The sequence below is a fragment of the Simochromis diagramma genome, unplaced genomic scaffold (assembly GCF_900408965.1).
Source record: "Simochromis diagramma unplaced genomic scaffold, fSimDia1.1 OVJJ01000107.1, whole genome shotgun sequence".
Taxonomy (NCBI): domain Eukaryota; kingdom Metazoa; phylum Chordata; class Actinopteri; order Cichliformes; family Cichlidae; genus Simochromis; species Simochromis diagramma.
Window position 1 is genome coordinate 6,964,466 of NW_024387209.1, and position 20,581 is coordinate 6,985,046.

General features: G+C 40.6%; 1 protein-coding gene across 2 annotated transcripts in view; it reads right to left on the reverse strand.

The window, feature by feature from the left end:
- si:ch211-246m6.5 (von Willebrand factor D and EGF domain-containing protein) overlaps positions 1 to 20,581 on the reverse strand; it is a 46,235-nt gene that overhangs the window by 17,477 nt on the left and 8,177 nt on the right. For both annotated transcript variants that reach the window (XM_040051529.1, XM_040051528.1), the window contains exons 6-19: positions 19,206 to 19,295; positions 18,977 to 19,118; positions 18,328 to 18,545; positions 17,244 to 17,317; positions 16,863 to 17,139; positions 16,493 to 16,695; positions 15,467 to 16,371; positions 15,180 to 15,316; positions 14,937 to 15,098; positions 14,725 to 14,829; positions 12,669 to 12,783; positions 8,300 to 8,571; positions 7,959 to 8,178; positions 7,633 to 7,770 (exon numbers count right to left, since the gene is read on the reverse strand). In XM_040051529.1, coding sequence (XP_039907463.1) covers positions 7,633 to 7,770; positions 7,959 to 8,178; positions 8,300 to 8,571; positions 12,669 to 12,783; positions 14,725 to 14,829; positions 14,937 to 15,098; positions 15,180 to 15,316; positions 15,467 to 16,371; positions 16,493 to 16,695; positions 16,863 to 17,139; positions 17,244 to 17,317; positions 18,328 to 18,545; positions 18,977 to 19,118; positions 19,206 to 19,295 — 3,058 coding nt within the window. The remainder of the gene's footprint in view (positions 1 to 7,632; positions 7,771 to 7,958; positions 8,179 to 8,299; positions 8,572 to 12,668; positions 12,784 to 14,724; positions 14,830 to 14,936; positions 15,099 to 15,179; positions 15,317 to 15,466; positions 16,372 to 16,492; positions 16,696 to 16,862; positions 17,140 to 17,243; positions 17,318 to 18,327; positions 18,546 to 18,976; positions 19,119 to 19,205; positions 19,296 to 20,581) is intronic.

Sequence of the window (20,581 nt, forward strand, 5' to 3'; positions counted from 1 at the left end):
CGTCAAAACTACCAATGACGGTTGATTTGTCAAACCACAACTGATTAGTTGGAGAGGTTAAAGGGTTTAAAGGGTTCGTTTCATTAATCTCAAGGTAACTGCTTTGTAGCTTTGGGTGTGTATTGCTAAGTTTCTTTTCTTTCTGAATAACCTGTACTTAATGTGCAATTGTTGTGCAACTGATGATCTGGAACCTTCAGCATCAAATACTAAAAGACTGAAGTGAGTTTATGAATGTATTTGAGCCTGTATGTATACCTTTGAGCCTTTTTGGATTATAAAAAATCCAAAATAAATTCAAACTTCTGCACACAATTCTTGTTTTAAAGACATATGCTGTCCAATTATTCCACCGTGGAAATAGAACATTTCAAAGAAATCCTTAAAAGAACCAAATTTACTATGACATTCATGCCGATGGTGAGTGGATCTAAACTTGTGACCACAACTGTATCTAAAAAAACATGTAGGAGCATCCATCACCACCTGCTTGTCATTTAAAATTTAAGGACCTTGTCCAACTCCACTGACACACAAAGTTATGCATCTTAAAATGAACTGAGCGAAGAGGTCAAACAAGTCAAGCTGAAGGCCCTCAGTGGACATGTGGAGGATTAAAGAACAAAGGGGATTAGGAAATCCAACTATCTGTCCCTGTGAATCTTCTGCCACAAGGTCCCAAAAAAAATGGCAAATAATATGCTGCTGAGTTTAATTAATGTTCTGTGCTTTACTGTAGACCCAGATTTTTTTTCCTTTTAGGGGCAGAAACTCCTGTAAACACACACCACAGAGTTCTTCTGTTACTGGAAGGATAATGTGACTGCAGGAATGCAACATCAGCCCCAGTGCTTAAGCAAATAATATAAAGCACCTTGAGGCAATATGGTTAATTTGGCACTATGTAAATAAAACTGAATTGAATAGAATATGGATCAACATGATGTCTTTTAGGTGAGAATTCTGGGGCTTTTTTTCTCTTTAGATCGTGAAAGCAACTAATTTAACCCTGTATTAATATTCACCTTGACAAGTATGGGTACGTGCACCAGTGTTGTGCTCGTAGCATGCTGTTAACTTCTCATCTTCAGTTAACAATATCTTTGTAGTTAAAATCCAGGAACCAAAAGTGAAACAATTCCCGTAGACACCCATAAATCCTGGAGTTAGGAACGTGGCTGCTCTGCCTAACTCGGGGGTGTCGAACCCCAGGCCTCAAGGGCCGGTGTCCCTGCAGGTTTTAGATATTTGGTAATTAATTTTTGGTAATTTGGTAATTTATTTCAACATGTGAACAATATACAAGTACATTTAGAAAAGAAATAAGAGAGAAAAAAAATACTATACAAATTACATACAAAAAAACATTCTGATTAATTTACATGTTGAAAGGGAGTGGGAAGAAGTATACACTTATTTAATCCCACCCCTTTGCCATAAATTATCAGTGAATATTTAGTCAGCTTCCTTACTGATATAATTTGTAATAAAAATAGTGAACAGATTTCTGATATACTATATACTATAATATCACATCATGAATTTTTTGTTTGTTTGTTTGTTTTTAAATAGAGACATTCACTTAATTTAAATATTTTCCTTTTCTTTATAGATCGAGAAGATCATATTTTTGTAACTCTTTTTGAACAGTTTTATGTTTGGACATTGCTTTAATTCCATATTCAGTTTGTTCCATAGTTTCACTCCATGAACAGAAACACAAAAGCCTTTTCTTGTAGTACGTACCTTCATTGTTTTGAAGTTACAAAAACCCCTTAAATTATAACTTCCTTCTTTCAAAAAAAACATACTCTGAATATTACCTGGCAGTTCTTTATTTTTTGCTTTGAATAGAATTTGTGCTGTTTGGAATTTCACTATATAGTCAATTTTCAATATTTCAGACTGCAAAAATAGTGAGTTTGTATGTTCCCTATAACCTGCATTGTGGATGATTCGAATTGCTTTTTTTTGAAGAGTAAAAAGTGAATGTAATGTGGTTTTATAGTTATTGCCCCAGACCTCTGCACAATAGCTTAAGTATGGTGAAACCAGTGAACAGTAGAGAATATGAAGTGATGTTCTGTCGAATACCTGTTTTGCCTTGTTTAGTACTGCAACGCTTCGTGATACTTTGGAATGAATATATCTTACGTGAGCTCTCCAGTTAAGTTTTTCATCTATTATTACCCCCAGAAATTTATTTTCACTGACTCTTTCAATATCAACACCATTTATTTGAATCTTTGCATTTGTATTTAAACTACTATTTCCAAATAACATCAGTTTAGATTTATTCAAATTTAATGATAATTTGTTTTTATCAAGCTAGAACTTCACTTTACTTATTTCATTAGTCATATCCTCCAATAAATTCTGCAGATCATCACCAGAGCAAAAAATGTTTGTATCGTCAGCAAAGAGAACCATTTTTAATACTTTGGACACTTTACAGATGTCGTTAATGTACAAGTTGAAGAATTTTGGACCCAAAACTGACCCTTGGGGTACACCACAAGCAATGTCCATACATAAGGAGCAACCACCATTTATTTTCACAAACTGCTTTCTGTCACTTAAATAACTCCGGACCCAATCTAAAACTACCCCTCTGACACCATAACGTTCCAGTTTTCTTATTAATATATCATGATCTTTAGTGTCAAATGCCTTTGTCAAGTCTATGAATAACCCAGCCACATATTGCTTTTTGTCTATGGAATTTGTGATGTATTCTATTGAATCTAATAGTGCCGATGATGTTGATCTGCTTGATCTGAATCCGTACTGACTCTCAGTGAGTAGTTTATGTTTATCTATAAATTTTTCCAGTCTGTTTTTAAACAGTTTTTCAAGAACTTTTGAGAATTGAGGTAGTAAAGAGACAGGCCTGTAGTTTGTGAAATGGTGTTTGTTCCCAGATTTGTATAGAGGTATAACTTTTGCTATTTTCATTCTGTCTGGAAATCGACCAGTTTGAAATGATAAATTACAGATGTATGTAAATGGTTTTATAATAGCTTCAATGACTCTTTTAACCACTATCATATCAATATCATTACAATCCAAAGATTTGTGATTTTTACATTTTTTGACAATTTCAAGAACTTCATTTTCATCAACGGCTGTGAGAAACATAGAATATGGATTTCTGTCAATCAGTGTATCGGGTTTTTCCTGTGCTTTCCCAGGATCAGTGATTGTTCTTGCTAAATTTGGTCCAGCAGTTACAAAGAATTCATTGAGACTATTTGCCACAACATCCATATTGTATTCTTCATGGTCATTACAAATGAAATACTTGGGATAGTTCTTTTGTCCAGTCCCACATTTTATAACACTGTTCAGGATTTCCCATAATCTTTTATTATTATTTCTATTTATATCTAATTGCTTCTTATAGTATTCCTTTTTACTAAATCTAAGTATATTAGTTAACCTATTTTTATATCTTTTGTATCTGATTTCAGCATCTTTAGTTCTCGTTCTTAAGAACTCTCTGTATAGAGCATTTTTCTTTGTACATGCATTTTGCAGACCTTTTGTTATCCATGGACAGTCCATATATTTCTGTTTCCTACTATATTGCTTTATTGGACAGTTGGTATTGTACAGTAATGTAAATATTCTGAGGAATTTATTATAAGCACTATTAACGTCCTGTTCCTGATATACTTCACCCCAGTTTTCCTTCAATAAATCTTTTTTAAATGCATTCATTCTTTCTTCTGTTCTTACTCGTCTGTACTCTTTTTTACTGTCCATTTTATTGATCTTGTAATTCCTATCATAGATTGTAAAAATTGGAAGATGGTCACTTATGTCGTTAATCAGGAGTCCACTTACAGTCTTATTTTCAATGTCATTTGTAAAAATGTTGTCTATGAGAGTTGCACAATGTGATGTAATCCTGGTAGGTCTAGTAATTTTAGGGAATAGGTTCATACAGTGCATTGTGTTTATAAATTCCTCAGTGGTTTTATGTTTATTTGGGTTTAGCAAATCAATATTGAAGTCTCCACAAATGAAAACTTTTTTGCGAGCTATTTCAATAAATGTTTCTTCTATCCAGTCTTTAAATGTCTCAATACTACTACCTGGAGCTCTGTATATACAGCTAATGATTACATTTTTACTTTTTTCTTTACAAATTTCAACTGTAATACATTCTAGTACATTATCAATCACCATCGTCATCTTTTCCACCACATTAAATTTCAAGGATTTGTCCACATACAAGGCCACTCCTCCTCCTCCTTTGTTTCGCCTAGTTATAAATGTGAATTCATAACCCTCCAGTTCAAAGTCTGTTCCTTTTTCCATATTGATCCAAGTTTCTGATAAGGCAATGACACTAAATGGATGTGAAAACTGGTTAAGATATTCTTTGATATGACTAAAATTAGTATAGAGACTTCTACAGTTAAAGTGGATAATTGATAATTTATTCTCAGTTTTAATCCTCTGATTGTAGTCTTTATTTGTATAGTAGCAGCAATTGTTATTGTTAGATGAGAAAAAGTTGTTGTCTGGATCTATTTCATATTCCAAGTCATGTGTATTGTGATCCATATAGTTAAATGTTTTCAGTTCCAATTGATCATATTCTGCAACTGTCTGACTGATGCAGCTGATTCTTCCAGATGTATCTGAGTTCTTCCTTCCAGTTTGTGTCATAAGTGAGTGTGTGGTTGTCTGTTACCTTGTTTGCCGTCCAGATCGTGTTGCTCACTGATATTTTTCGAGATCCGCCATATTTTTAATGGTCAGAACTTTGGCTTCCTCTGGTGATCCGTTTAGTTTAATGAATATTTTGCAGTTCGTCGTCCAAGTGCTTTGGATTTTTCCCAGCTTCTTAAGGTGTCGCGCTTTTTTGGCTATTTCAGCGTTGTGTTTGGTTAGATGTTCATTGATAAAGACATTAGATCCTTTTAATTTTCTTCCTTGTTTCAGCAGCGTAATCTTGTGCTTTCGATTTACAAACCTTAATATAATAGCCGGTATGTTGCCGTTCCTCCTGGGAAGAGGGTGGCATGCTTCGACAGAGTTACAGTCCAGGGCAATCCCTTTGGACCGCAGGAAAGCAGCCACCTGTTGTTCCGTGGAGCTAATGTCAAGCTCTCCAGGTTCCTCATTGCTGTCAGCGGTCACCGCCTGAGCGTATGACCGGGGTTTAATATGGAGCCCAGTGATGATGACGTCATTTATCCTGGAGTATTGTTCCAGGTCAGCGACCTTACTTTCCAGGTATGCAATCTTTTTATCTTTTTCGGCATTTTGGATGCGGAGGAGCTTTACCTCCTCCACAATTTCAATGATATTTTTCTGCTGCAACCTGATAGTAGAAATTTCCTCCATTATGAAGTCAAGGGACTTTTTAATGTCCTCGACTTCCTCAGCTGTCGGTGTCCTCTTCGGCCCCATTTTATCTGGTTACCCTGGTAGCAGATATCACCCTGGGTCAACACACCTGAACCAAATGATAAGTTAATTACCAGGCCTCTGGAGAACTTCAAGACATGTTGAGGAGGTCGTTTAAATCAGCTGTGTTGGATCAAGGACACATCTAAAACCTGCAGGACACCGGCCCTCGAGGCCTGGAGTTCGACACCTGTGCACTAACTGATGTCTCTAGATTAGATTTAATGGAATTATGTAATAAATATCAAGCTGTGAAGTAGAAACCAGTCTACATGGTTCAGCTTTGCTGAGGAAAATTCTAGTATTTTAGTGGTCTGTTAATTAACACTGACTGTGAAACTGCACACTCATTGGCTAACGCCTTATGACTTCAAAATAAAAGATGAAGTCACAACCAGAGGTCGGCACCATAAAATCATCAGGATCTGAGGTCAAAGCAGAGGGCCATTTTACATTAGGCTTCTTTCCACCCAGAAGTCTCATTGTAACCGAAAGAATCGCCCACTACTGCTCATTAAATAGAATGCAGGTTTATGGCAGGATTTGTATTGTGACAAGTATCTTAATTGAGATAGCGTTTCTTCGTCACGTCACCATAGCTGCCTAAAGACACGGTTATGTTCCTTGAATGTTGGAGAAAAAAGACAGATCTCTGCATGCCTGAAAAATAATAACTGATTAGCCATTAGCCTTGAAAATTTTGGGAACACCCTCTTTGACCTAAAACAAAGTGTGCTTCAACATCGAGGCATTTCCCACCGACTGGCACAGATTGCAACAATATAAAGGAAACAAATAAAGCTGCAGGTTTGCAACAGCAGAAGTTACCATATTATGCATGTATTTTTATATAATTACTGAGTTTTGGTGGAAGCCAAAAGTCTTTCCAAAACAACGTGAGCGGTCACAGTACAAGGCAGCACTATAAGCCATCTGGTTTCCATTCACTGCTGAGTGCTCCTCCGGGACACACGGCTCCAATGAACGAATTCACTCTTTTTTTGGATAGCTGCTTTAATTTAAATGTAGTTGGAACAACAACAAAATTAGCTACAAGTTTGCTGGAATGCTCGAACCAATATCACAGCAACAAACAGATGAACATATGATAAATGCTGCTGGGAAATGAATAGAGAAATTGACTATTTTTTTATTATGTGAGGCTGTAAACTGTACAGAGGGGCTACACCCTCTCAGACAACAGCAGTGTCTGATAAACTCAGGGCTGTTTTGGAAAGCAGGATTAACTATAGGAAAATAAGTGGTCTCGCATGGGCGCCGTGACGCCACCTGACGTTACTTAATCACGCCTAGCTTCCTGTCAGTTTCTGCTCAAGACATATACTATTGTGGTCAGAAGTTTACATCCACTCATCATGGGCACAAATGTCACGGCAATTTTGGGCTTTTAATGATTTCTTTGAACTGTTCTTTTTCCGGAGTGGAATGGTTGCACAGCATGCAATGGGACAATGCTGTACAGCACTGTACAGTTAATGACTTCAAAAAAACAAGAACTGGGCGCACACGTTTGAAGTTATGTTGGATTTTCTCTAATCCACACTGGGCCAAAAGTGTACATACAGGCTAAAATACAGACAAACACTCCCACTAATATTTTGTCGGGTCCCTTATGTCATTTAGCAAGTTGCACCTCGACCAGATGCGTTTGGTAGCCTTAACCAAGCTTCTGGTTCAGTCTGGTTATCTGACCACTCATCATGGAAGAGTTGGTTTGCATTAGGGTCAGTTAGCCATAGACTTCTATACAATCTGGCTTCTTCTTGAAACCAGAGGGGTCACCCCCTGCTGGGTATTATAAATAATGCACAATTAAAGAACTTCCACACTGCCTTAATATTTCCAGACCTAGAAGCTACATTTTCTGTCACTTATTCTGGTGACGGGGGCAGCAGTTTAAGCAGGCATGCCCAGACCTCCCTCTCAACAGCCACCTCCTCTCTCTTATGGGGGGCAGAAGCAGATATATTCCCAAGACGGCTGAAAGACATAATCTCATCAGGTCTGCCTAGGGGTCCACTCCCATTTGGACATGCTGGGAAAACCTCAATTAGCAGGCATGCAGGAGGCATCCACCTCAATGGCTCCTTTAAATGTGGAGGAGCAGAGGCTCACGAATGAGTGTCTCTTAGTGGAGCTCCATTTTTTATAAACTGCCTATGGGTAGTGATGCAGTAAGCCCATACTTACCAGTGCACGAAGTCCCATTTCCCACCATTCCTTTGGGGCAGGGGCCGCAGCCATAAGAGCCAAAGCTGTTGAAGCACTGCACTCCCGGAAAACAGGGCTTCCTTTCACATTCATTGATATCCTCCAGACACGTTAAACCTGCCAAAAACACACACAGAGGATGTTGATTCTGTAATCAAAAACCATCACTGGGATTAATCCTCCGCGACTGCAAACATGTGATGTCAGAACAGCCCAGTGTGTCTAAACAAAACAGCCTTAAACATCAAGGGCTTTTATTTTGTTCATTTTTGATTAAAAATCTTTAGGTTTTTAATCATTCTTACCTCGCAGCCCTGCAGGACACTCGCACCTGTACCCACCGGCCACGTCGATGCACTTGCTGCCCAAGCATGGAGCCGACAGACATTCGTCTATGTCGTCGGCGCAGAGTTCGCCCTGAGTACCCTCAGGACACACACACAGGTACTTCCCACTGCCGGCGGGAAAGTTAATATCCGTCACACATGAGCCTCCATTCTGGCAGCCACACGGCACCACGACAATCTGTGTTGCAGATGGGAAACACAGACACTGCTGAGGAATGTCTGGATTTTATTAATATCTAACATCAGTGTATCACATTTACATCAGCAGACTACTGCTTAGCAGCTTATCCCCACTCTACCTCCACAGTGAAGGTGCTCTGGGCGTTACACTCGTCAGACAGCGTAAAGCGGACAGAGCTGCTCGTCCGGAGCCCCTCCTTCTCTGGAACTGATGGGACCCTCCAGATAAGGAGGCCAGCAGGGGAGAGGATAGCACCTTCTGGTCCCTCTTCCAGCTGGAAGAGAAGCGCCGAGCCCTCGGGGTCCGATGCGGTAAACTGGAAGACGAAGTTCTCGCTGGAGAATGTCTGCAAGTCGCTTTGAGGCCGGTGGAAGGTCGGAGGCTTGTTGACTGATAATGCAGACAAAAACAGACTGAGATGCACTTCATCCCACCTCTTATTCCCACCGTACTATTTACTGTCTTCCTACTACAAGCGTTTGATGACAGGAGCTTCCTGTGCTGAAATAAGCTCTTTACAGGGAACCCTGGTTTGGCAAAAACACACCTCCAGGCTTGTTCTGGAACAATCATTGTAAGCACGCATGTCCACCTCTGGACTTGAGCTTTTCTTTTCTTTTCAGCTTTATTTCCCAGTAATGTTTTGGCTGAGGTATGCCACATTAAACAAGAGCTAGACTGAAAATCAGTGGCAACAGGTCTGATGGAGTGACAGATCCAGATTTGACTTTCTTGGTTCAAATCATTGTCAGTATGTACTAGAGATGGCATGATACCACTTTTTTATGTCCGATACCGATACCGATATCGTAAATTTGGATATCTGCCGATACTGATATGAATCCGATATAGTGTGTTTTTTAATCAATAAAACTTGTTTTTTTAATATCTTGCTGCATTTTGTATAAGTTCATACTCAAGTTTAAATAAACAACAACACTAACGCTATTCTGTTATACCTATATGTAAAAAATACACTGCACCCAAAATATTTCATAGTTCAGCAATATTGATCAATCTAATAAACTTAAACCTACTCAATCCTTCCTATTCTGGTATTTTAAAGAGTACTTAGCAGAAATCTTAAGCAACCTAACTAATAGGGTTCTAAAACTCCCAGCAAAAAAAAAAAAAAAAAAAAGGGAACCACCCCCCACCTCATGATGCTTAATCGACGTAATCAACTTTAATTTGATGCAGTGTGAAAAAAAATGCACAGAAATGAATTATTTTTGAAGAATAATTAAATAGATTCAACATCTTTCTTCGACAGAACTGCAGACTGCACAGATGGTACCTTCCCAAAGGAAAAAGTAATATAGCTTACTAGGGTAAAAAAAACAACTCTCAAATGACATCCTGTACTTGTGTACAACTTAGCTTAGAGAATAACTTCACAGGGCAACTATTTATATTAGACTTAACAGTTACTATATACAGTAATGGACTTTGGGTGTAAGATTCAGATAATTATTGATTAAAAGCTAGACATTTTAAATGAGAATAAGAAAAAAAAGTATGTCTTTGTGCCCCCCTTTTCCCTGTTAATGCCCTATCGGCCCCCCTGGCTAAACTTTGCTAGATCCGCCCCTGCACAGTTACCAGCCGTCAGCTATGTAGAAAAGGATCCTGGTGTAGAAAGTAATATTAAATAAATTCTAGCAACAGCTTATCATGCTTAAATGTGCTGCTGTTGTTCAGCCGCTGGTTTCCTCTTTCTGGCGCGAAGTGGGCCAAAAACAAAGAAGAGAGACGGAGTCGCGACAGAAAAGCCGATCAGCTGATCATTAAGCAGTTTCACGATTGAAGTAGCAGTAAGAAGAGGCAGTCGCTCCAGGTACTGGTTGTTAAGCTTAACGCAGGAATGCTTTACAAACATTCAGAGATGAACTTACACACTTGCTTTACTTCTCTCTGGGATCACTTCCTCAGAGATGAAATGCTGGTTTGGTAGCAGGCTTCAAATACACACAGCCGCTCTATCACGTGAGCACACTGCTCCAACATGCTACGGTTATGAGCCGAGTTACGCCGTGTCGCAAGTTTTGTGAGGTGTTTTTTTGATATTTAATGGATCGGATTACATTTATTTATTTCTCTCCGATATCCGATCCAGTAATTTACGTCAGTATCGGATCGATACCGATACGTAACATCGGATCGGTCCATCTCTAGTATGTACAGAGGAGGTCAGCAGAGAGCTACAACAGGGAGTGACTACAGCCATCTGTAAAACATGGTGGAGGCTCTGTCATGGTTTGGGCTCCATTTCAGTCAGTGGTGTTGGAAAACTTCTCAAAATTGATCAATTATGAACACAGAAAAGTACCATCAGATTTTGAGCCACTATGCAATACTATCTGGAAAGCATCTGATAGACAGTAGCTTCATTTTTCATCACGACAATGATCCCAAACACACTGCCAATGCAATAAATACCTGGATAGAAAAACACACAGTGGAGCACTATCAGTCATGGATCGGCCTCCCTGAGCCCGGACCTCAACATTATTGAAGCAGTGTGGGATCATGTGGACAGAGAACAGAACAAAAGGCAGAAACATCCAAAGAAGAGCTTTGAATGTCCTTCAAGAAGCCTGGAGAACTATTCCCGAAGACTACTTAAAGAAATCACAAGAAAGCTGCTTAAGAGAGTTCAGACTGTGCTGAAGAATAAAGGTGGTCACACCAAATATTGACTTTCAAGCTCGTTAGAATTGTACAAACTCTGTTTTTGCCTCATATACTGTATGTACATACATGTTTATGTGTTTCCTGCCTTCCTAAAAGAGGATTTTCATTTTATTTTGTACTAAAGTGTAAACCGATATTGGTGGACAGCAGCGTCAGTATGAATCATAACTAGGGATGGGTACCGGTATCCGGTGCCATGATGGCACCGGTTCTGACATAAACGGTAGTAACCAGACCGAAAAGCAGCGCACATTTCGGTGCTTTATTTCGGTGCTTTTTTTTCCTGAGCTGTGATACACTTTAGATTCTAGCCAATCATTTTACGTTTCCGAGGATAGTAGGCGGGGCCAGGTACGTACGTTCTTTTAGAGCAGAGCTACAGATTAAAAACGCCCAAGAGGAAGCGGTCAAAGTCTGGCTGTACTTCACAGCAAAATATGCAAACTCAGCAGCCTGCAACAAGTGCTTTAAGGTGATACTGTGATACTGTGCAAAGGAGGTAACACCTCGAATCTGATGAAACACCTGGCGACGCAGAGCGGTTTTTTTAAAAGCCGAGAAATGCGCCGTATTTGATAGCTTGCTGCAGACCTCACACCGTGCACATCTACTGCGGGTGTGGTGCCGGTTATCGGACCCGGAGTTAGCAACATCCCCCAAAAACCCGAAGAGGAGAGTCCTGGCCCCTAGCCCTGCCAGTGTAGCAGAAATGATGACGGATGATGATGGCAGCAGCAGCCGTTCTTCTCTGCGTGTGTAGCTTAATGTTGTTCCAGTGTAATTTACGTTGAGTAGGCTAACCACGTTATTACATTAATGCATGTAAGGTGAACTAGCAAACATCATCATAGCTACATGCGGCTGTCTTCTTGTTTGATGGCAGATACTCCCTTCACCCTGGCCAAAAAGGCTAAAATGACCAAAGAAAAAGTGGAAAACAGTTAAACATGAGAGGTTTTTGGACAAAGTTTGTGTTTTTTCCATTGTTTAAGTGCTGCTTCCAGCCAAGAGTGATACCATATATGACCCATAGCTGCAGAAAAGGCTAACATTGTTATCTTTTTACAAAAAAACAGCTGAACATGAGAGGTTTTTGGACCAATTTTGTGTTCTCCATTCTTTAAGCACCGGTTTGAGCACCGTTTGAGCACCGGCACCGTTTCAAAAGTACCGGTTTGGCACCGGTATCGGATAAAACCTAAACGATACCCATCCCTAATCATAACTGTATATTTATTATATAAGATGAATATACAGCTTAATTTTTATTGATGCATTCAAGTTCATCTGTATATTGTGTTTTATTCTTGTGCATTTATTCCTCTGTTTTCTACTTTGTAGTTGAGTTGTGAGAAGTGAAAACTGAGAAAATAAAATCCATTTCTACGTTTTAATTCTTAAAGTAAGACTAATTGTTACGCTGGTCATTTATTCCAGCGTCCCTTTGCTTTTTGCATGAATCTTGCCTGTCTGTGCTGCTGTGGAAACCAACCATGTGATTTACTCCCACTCTGAGAGTGGTTAAGTGGCAGGTCAGGGCATGCTGGGAAACCTAAACCTCTTCTCCTTTGATCTGCTAATGGAGACAAACAGGACCACAGTTGGATGGCTACCACTGCACTGACACGGTGAGATAAATGCCTTTTTTCCCTGATGTTGTTCATCTCGAGTGGACTGGAAGGCAGATAGAAAACCAAGTACACAGGGAGAATTTAATGATGGTTCTGAGTTTGTTTAGGTAGAAAAGGTTGTTCTCCTTTCAGACGGTGAGATCCACTTCGAGTTGTGTGTACCTTGGTTCACAGACCAGGTGAATTTGGAGGTGTCTGGGTCACAGAGGAGGCAAGGACTGCTGGGATTGGAGTCTCCTGCTGCAAAACACATCCCATCGATGTTGCATGTCCGCTCCTGACAAACAAAGAGAAGCAAAACAGATCTGCTTGTGGACTCACTTTTTTTTTTTCAATATTAGCATGTTTTCACATTTTAAAACACATTTTTTCAGGTGTTTTGTTTAGTGATGAACAGGAAATCAGCTCTAAACACACATCTCTACTGAAGTTAATTCAGTTTAGCTCAGTCTTGGCAGCCACATGTCTACATACTGTTTGTCTACAGCTGTTTGTGTGTTTTTGCTCTGGGCTGTTTGTCTGTCTCCCATAAAACACAGTTCCAGGAACAACAGGACCCCTCACGTACCTCTTTTACACTGAATGTAGAGATTTAAAATAGCCAACTGCTGCTGCTGCTGCTGTAGTCGTCCAAGCAGCAGACCGTCTCGCCCCCCCCCAACAGCATGTAAAATGCCTCATCACACTTTTCCACTAAACACCCACTGAATCACATCTGCATCCTCAATCAGCATCCCCTACTAGCACGAACAAACGTTGGAGTGTCCAGGTTTTCATAACATGTCACCTGTTGAGACCATGTGAATAAGAACAGACCAGCAAAAACAGAGCAGGCTGTCTCACAGCCTAATTTATGGGCCTATTGTCTCCTCCAGTGCCTAACAACGTCCCTGTGCCCTTCTAGTACAAGAGTGTTTTGCCGTTCTTCAGCTGATGGCTCGGAACAAAGTTTATTTTAGCAATTATGATTTTGTGGATACTTGCACACTATGGTTAGTCTTATTTATAAACTGTAAACGAAACAAGGGTATACATTTTGGTTTTTAAAAAGAAGTTAAACCATTGTGAAAGCTTCGTAAACAAAAGAGAAAAATCATCATGCGTCTCACTTGACCCATCCATCCACCCATGACCACAGTAAACATTTTATGATGAGTTTATGATCTTAACTGTTGGTTTCAAGTCTAAAGCTTCCATCACACAGGCCTAAGGACTAGTTAGCAATGATTTGCCAACCACTGGTTGCTAAGGAAAAGTACAAATTCCTCGACCAGTTAACGAGTGATTACTGGCAGTTGCTAGCATAAAACTGGTTGCCAAGATGTATATGGTGCTTTCAAAGGGTGATCTACTGACCTGCAAGCACTGTCCACCCAGAATTGTCATAGGACCACTTGGTCAATGGGTAACATATAACCCTATTGGCCATTTGCAATAACAAGATAACAATAACAAGATAATAACAAGAAGTTTTTAAATAATAAATGTAACTCAATTACAATAAAAGTACGGTGGCCCCTAGAGACAAAGCATGTACAAACTCCAAAACACAACGGAAGTGCTCCAGGACGCTAGGGGCAGTGTTGAGCTCGATTTGCAAAAAAACCCGGCAAGTTTGTTGCAAACACGAGTTGGATACCGGCGGAAAACACCTGCAAGGATGGAAAAACCACACTCATATAATTAAAAAAAAAAGTTCATTTACCTGTTACTACCACACACCAAATCCGGTCGTTGGTACTTCCTGGCTTGTGTAGCCACTAGGTAACAAAAGCTTGCACGTGCTTCGGAGCTTGTATGTGCTTTGGAATTTGTATGTGCTTTGTCTCTAGGGGCCACCGTAGAAAAGCATTAAACCAAGATTAAAACTTCTGAAATGTACATAGTGACTGAAACTTTACAATAAAGCTGTTTCCTATGATCGACATCAGGGCAAATAAAGAATTTTAACATTGTGAAAAGTAGCAAATGGGATTTCTCAAATTAAGGGCTCCAGATGGACAAACATCCATATTTTGGCATTTTTTCGACTTCCCTACCCTTTTATGAGTGCTTTACAAACAAAAAATAAAGATGGCAAACAAATGATGCCAATTTTAATAATGAATAATAATAAAAATAATACTTTTCATTATGATGTTATCCATCTTAATGAAAAGTGTTATTTTTATTAGCTTCCCAAGAACAAAAACATTGCTCCGTCTTGCATGCGAGTTACCTTTAACTTACAGAGTCCAGAGCGCGAGGCCTCACAGACCTGACAAATACCATCGTAGATTGTCAGTGTCTTTGCCTGGCTGTACTGAGAGCCGTCATTGCTGACCTAGTACAGAAAAAGAGGAAGGTGATAATGCAAAGACCTTTAGACAAAGCAGTCCACACCTAACAAAAGAGATTTTAATTCCAAGTTAAAATGAGAATGAGCCTTGCCTTAATCTCCCAGCGTGCGTATGGTTTGTCATCCATCATGAAGTCTTCTGTATTGATGGCAGCAGTGCTCAGAGATGGTACAGCACAGTCTAAAACCTTGGAGCTGAGGAAGGTGGCTTTTGTTCGCTGTTTTTCCCCTGGAACCCACGCTTTGTTTATGTACTGCAGAAGGAATTCAAAGGAAAGGTGAACAAAACAGCACTTGAACTCTCTTAATTGATTTTAGCCTTAGCCTCATCTCACCTTCAGTCTAGTGGCATAGCAGCTTAGGTCAGGAGAGTCAATGAAACCGAGGCCAAAGACCCGAATGCTGCGACAATCGAAAACTCGAATATCACAGAGGCCACTGTTCTCCAAATCGGTTATCTCAACCGGTTGGCCTATTAGAAGAGAGACTGCTCAAAGGCAAGTTTTTTTTGACTTGATATAACTGATTTCAAGTTTTAAGAGATTAGTATCAGTGTGACTTTTAATCTACTTTACTCTGTAGTTGTATGTTTGGTATATGTATAACTGTTCCTGATACTCACTGACAGCCAGGCTGCAGTCATGGAAGCTGTAGTTGGGAAAACACTGGCAGCCCCACTCTGTACACTCTCCATTTCCATTGCAGAAATTGGGGCATCGCAGCGCAGTAATCACTTCCCCATGCGTTCCCGGTGTACTGGCCACCTCCAAGGCTCTGTGGGTCAAATTTTCCAGCAGCTTTCTCTCACATTCATTCTCCAGGTATGGCAACAGCGCCTCTTCCCATCCCAGGTCATCTTTAAGCTGTAGGTCTAGCATGCAGAGATCCACTGCCTCACCAAGGCGGCGTCCTAGCAGCTCCCGGCACACTGCTCCAACAGTGGAGTTGACCAAAGCCAGTTGGCATACTTCAAGGGCTTTGGCTGAGGTGAGACCACTTGGGGTGGGCCACTGGGGTTGCACCTCTGGTCGAGCTTCCACCTGGTGATCCTCTGGGAAAAAGTAGGCGTAGCTTTCCAGATCAGCCTGGCTTAGGCTCTGTGCCATTAACACAGGCTGGAATGACGCCTGTCTCTTTGGCCTGTCAACAGAAAGCAGAAGATCCTTTCTGAACTCATCGTCCAGTTCAGGATCCCTGTCACTGTTCTGATTATTCTTGCCGTGAAACCAGAGGTGCCGCCTCTCGACAGGGTGACTGCTGAAGGCAGATATATCCAGAATGCTTTCCTCTTTTTCCAGGCTCTTGATGTATTCGACTGTTGTGTCCATTGAGGGGAACACAGATGTGTAATCCACATTATCATATGCTATGCAGTCTGAGTGAGCAGAGGGATTGTACAAGTTTCTCATCCCCCTTCCAGCTTCTTGAGAAGTGCTGGATCCTGTTTGGCACCGACAGAAAGGCCTCCTGAGGTCCTGTGTCATACCAGGAGGTGTTTTGTCAAATAAACTCTCACCAGGAGCTATCCTAACACACACAAAGTAAAGGAAAACAAATAATGTTGTGGAGACTTCAGCTGAATTATGGTGGCAATAAGGAAAGATTAGAATTCTGAAAATTAGAAATCTACACTGTGTCCCAGACTGACCTCCAGGTTTCTATGAAGCTGTGCAAGTCATCAGGGCCATAGAACCCACCATCGGAGGCCTGGAAGTCATTGTTGCCGTTCCGGTCGAAGGTGCCACAGAGGCCTTGAGTGTTTCCATAGTCCACGCTGGGTGCCCGGACAGACAGGCTCATCCCCCAATCACCAACATCAGCCCTAACAAAGGCCCCGGAAGGAAAGATCAACTACAAGAGGAGAGTCACATCCAACAGCTAGTTAACATAGTCTCCTCATGCATTAAAAATTCAACTTATATGACAGATCTGAATGAAGGACAGATCATTCTTGCATGATTTTACCATGAATTTAGCCAAATAACTAGACACCAGTTTCCAAATGTCCAGATACCTACGGTGACCTTCTTCCCTTGGTGGGACTCCAGCACCCTGACCCGACTCCCCTCACTGTCACCGAGGTTCTTAAGATCAAGCTGTGGCCTCGTTTCCTGCGGTTGCCCATTGCACATGTCAAAGATGGCAAGCTCGTTCCCCTCTCGCACTACAACGCCGCAGTTACATGCAACGGAGTAGTGTCGACTGCTGCAGTCCCACTGGCGAGAATGGACTTCGAATTCCCTGGAGAGGCTCTGGTAAAGGACAAATGTGCCAGTCTGGTGGTTCTCGTAATGCCTGAAAAGGAAATGCAGATTTTTTAATAAGAATTTGAAGACTTTAACTGTTGCACTAACTGCCCTATAAATGGATTCATTTAACAAAAGCTGGAGGTAAGTTACCTGCCATCTAGTGTAATGATATGCGGGTCAGTCAAAGAGTAGCACGTGGAAGTGGGAATATCCTGGACCGTGACCTGGGGGTGGGAGGTAGAGGTCACCAGAAGAAAGATTAAGGGGGCTATACCCTCTGACCCTGTGGTCTTAGGCTTTGATGTTTTCACTGAACACAGATGAAAAAGCTCCTCAGAGACAGAGTGTCTGGAGGGCTGACATCACATCTTACATAATGTCACCGCTTGTATGGACACAACTAATGACCGCTTAGAGAGGCGCTCTTTAAGTATTATGTCAAACCATCAAACAAGTGCATGTTTGGTCCTGAACCACAACCTCTCCTTCAGTGTTAAAAAGAACTGTATAATTGTGTGTATGTGTAAACAGTATGATGGAAAAACCTGCTATTTGGAGCCATTGTAGTACTTCTCTTTAATTAAAGTAATACTTTCATTCGACATTTAGCTTTAGAAGCTGGTCCTCTCTTCCTGTTAGGCATAATGGAATGCATTGAAATGCCACTTGAAGACCCTCTATTTATCCTGAATAAGTCCAGGAACCCATTTAAGGACTGTGTTTATTGTAGGACCCTAGCACAAAGCGTCCATGGTGCCACAAACCCAGCTTTTACCCACTAGTGACCCTATAGATCTTATTAAAAGCTCCTCAAGGGCCAGAGGAGAGCCTTTGTGTGACAGTTTTTCCAAAAAAGAAAGTCCTCTTAAGGTTGCTCCACATGCCACATTTAACTTGCATGCCTCAGATTCCAGCTGAGGCATCCAAACCTCCTCAGGGTTTCCTTCCAAGATCCTCACGAATGGTTTGAAATTTATTTCAAAAGTGGAAAAATCGTCAAGCATCTCTCAATCTGCCTCAAGGATATTGTGTAGGTCAACTGTAGCTGCAATTTCTAGCTCTTCAGATCCCAGCAGACTCTGTATTCACCACACAAACAAACCCATTTCCAAAACTTTGTACACATAAAATGTAAATAAAAACAGAATGCAATGACTTGAAAACTTCATATAATCATATTTTATTCTGTTTTTATCCACACGAACAATCTGTCGTTCTAAATGACCTCACTCACTTTGAGGGATGTCGGGACGTAGCTTCTCCAAAGGCGTGGTGCAGAGGGTCCAGGTGAAGCACCGATCAGGCTCATGCGGTTCCCATCACGTGTGAAATCAGTCACAGCAGTGACAAAAAACTTTGCCCAACCGCAGCTGCCTTCGCTGCAGGTGTTTGGCTGGAGCTGCACCTGGCAGGCGGACAGCACCACGTTGGAGACCTCATGGCCCAGGCTGTCTGTGGATGTCAACACAGCAGTAAATTAATGTTAACAGACAGCACACAGCTGCCTGCACAACTGTAATGATGTCTTTCTTAGCCGGCTTCAATGCGATGATGTACAAGGTCTGGGAATAACAATAATAAGATCCCAGAGGAAATGAGAAATGCTTGAAATTGTTTTGATTGTTTTATTAATGCGTGACTGTGGCCTCAGTAGTTAATTCAGCTGCTCTAATTTGTGTTTGGTGATTTTTGTTAATTACCCAATAACGGGTACATTAATGCTTAAATGGGGGTAATATTTGTCCAACTGTAGTGGTTGCTGCAGGCAGTACTTAACTAAATTGCAGGTTAACCTTAAATATACTCAAGCTGTAGATTTATTATGTCCTTGCAGATAAAGGTGATGACACAGACTCTATCTCCTGTTTTCCCACAGGTCTGACCTGGATCGTTGACAGTCAGAGCCAGAGGGACTCCACACTGGTGGCCAATGTTGGAGGTGAAGCAGGGGATGGGGACGGTACTGTGGACGGTCACCTCGTGCTCCTTACTGTTCTCTGCTATGTGGAGCACATCTGGAGAGAACTGAGGATAAAGGAATAAGAGTCTATGAGGTTCTCACTGAGAAATGAAACCAAACTGGGGTTTTAAAACAGTCAGAGGAGGCTTTACCTTCAGCCCAGCGTAGAAACTCTCACTTTCTTTTGAAGTCGATCTTGTGTGGCTGGAGTTGGCTCTGAAAGTCGACACACTGCAGGAGAACTACAGGGGAAATATCAGCTGAAGCATGAAGTCTGAATCAGCTGCTTTTAAATCATTTTTTCATCCGACTTAACAACAAAGCCAGACCCCAAAACCCCTTTATGGTTAGGAAACCATCTCAACTCTTTATCCATAACTATTGGTTTCTTATTTGAACCATTTATCCACTACCTTTAGTGGCTACTGAAGAACAAGCATGATGATGGGACATGAACAGCAGAAACTGTAGCTACAAATAAACGCATGCATCAAATAGATAAATAACCAAACAATGAGCAAAAGTGGTTGGACTGTCTCTAAACCTAAACATGCTAGATACTGATAATGGACAACAAAAAAACAAAAATGAAAACGAGTTCAAAGAGACTTTAAAGCGATGGCTACAGTGAGTCTACGTAGAGGTCGGCATTCACTCAAACTTTAACCTCAGTCTGGCTTCTTGGCTAGCTTTGTGTTAGCATCAGCAAACATCGCTTGTTAAACTATGAATCTGAAAACTGAGAAACACTAAATCTGGATGTTTAAATAAATCATTTATCCAATTCTTTACTGTTATCTACAGCAATCGGTTTATCTAATAATGTCTAACATTTTATACATTTTAGCTAGTTTTTCAGTTGTTTATCGTGCATGTTTGGCTCAAAATCTAAATGCGCCGTTCTGATTTCCACTGCTTGTAGTTTTTTTACACACTTACTAGTTTCATATTTTTAGCCAGCAATATCAGCTGTTAGCATTCTTTTAGTGACCAAGTCCAACGTATTTTCACTTTATAATTGTTTTCATTTAACTCATGTATGCATTTATTTTCTTTTAGTTACAGTTTCTGCTGTTCAAGTCCCATCATCACATTTGTCCTTCATATACTTTTTTCTTGTTGTCTTTTTTCAGATCAGTTGAGCTAATCTACCTCTGCTACAGAAGTACACACTGGGGTACTTGTAGCCCTTTCTGTGAATCACTGATCTAAGAGAAGTAAAAGATGAAGGTATACTGGAGTTTGAAACCACCTTTCACATTTTGATTGCTCAAACAAACTTGAGCTATGTAACTGTCAACTGATGTTGATAAACGAGAGTGGAAGAGTGCATTACCTTTTCACACTGTGTTATGAAAAAGACCAGCAGTATGCAACTGTCATTGTATTGGTGATTCATCAAAATGTTTCCAGATATAGCTCATAACACAACAAACCAATGCTCCAAAAGCACTAATATTTAACTCTCTTTCATGGTTTAAAAGAAATGAAGATGACCTCTGACCCTGCCCAGCTGCTATATCAACAC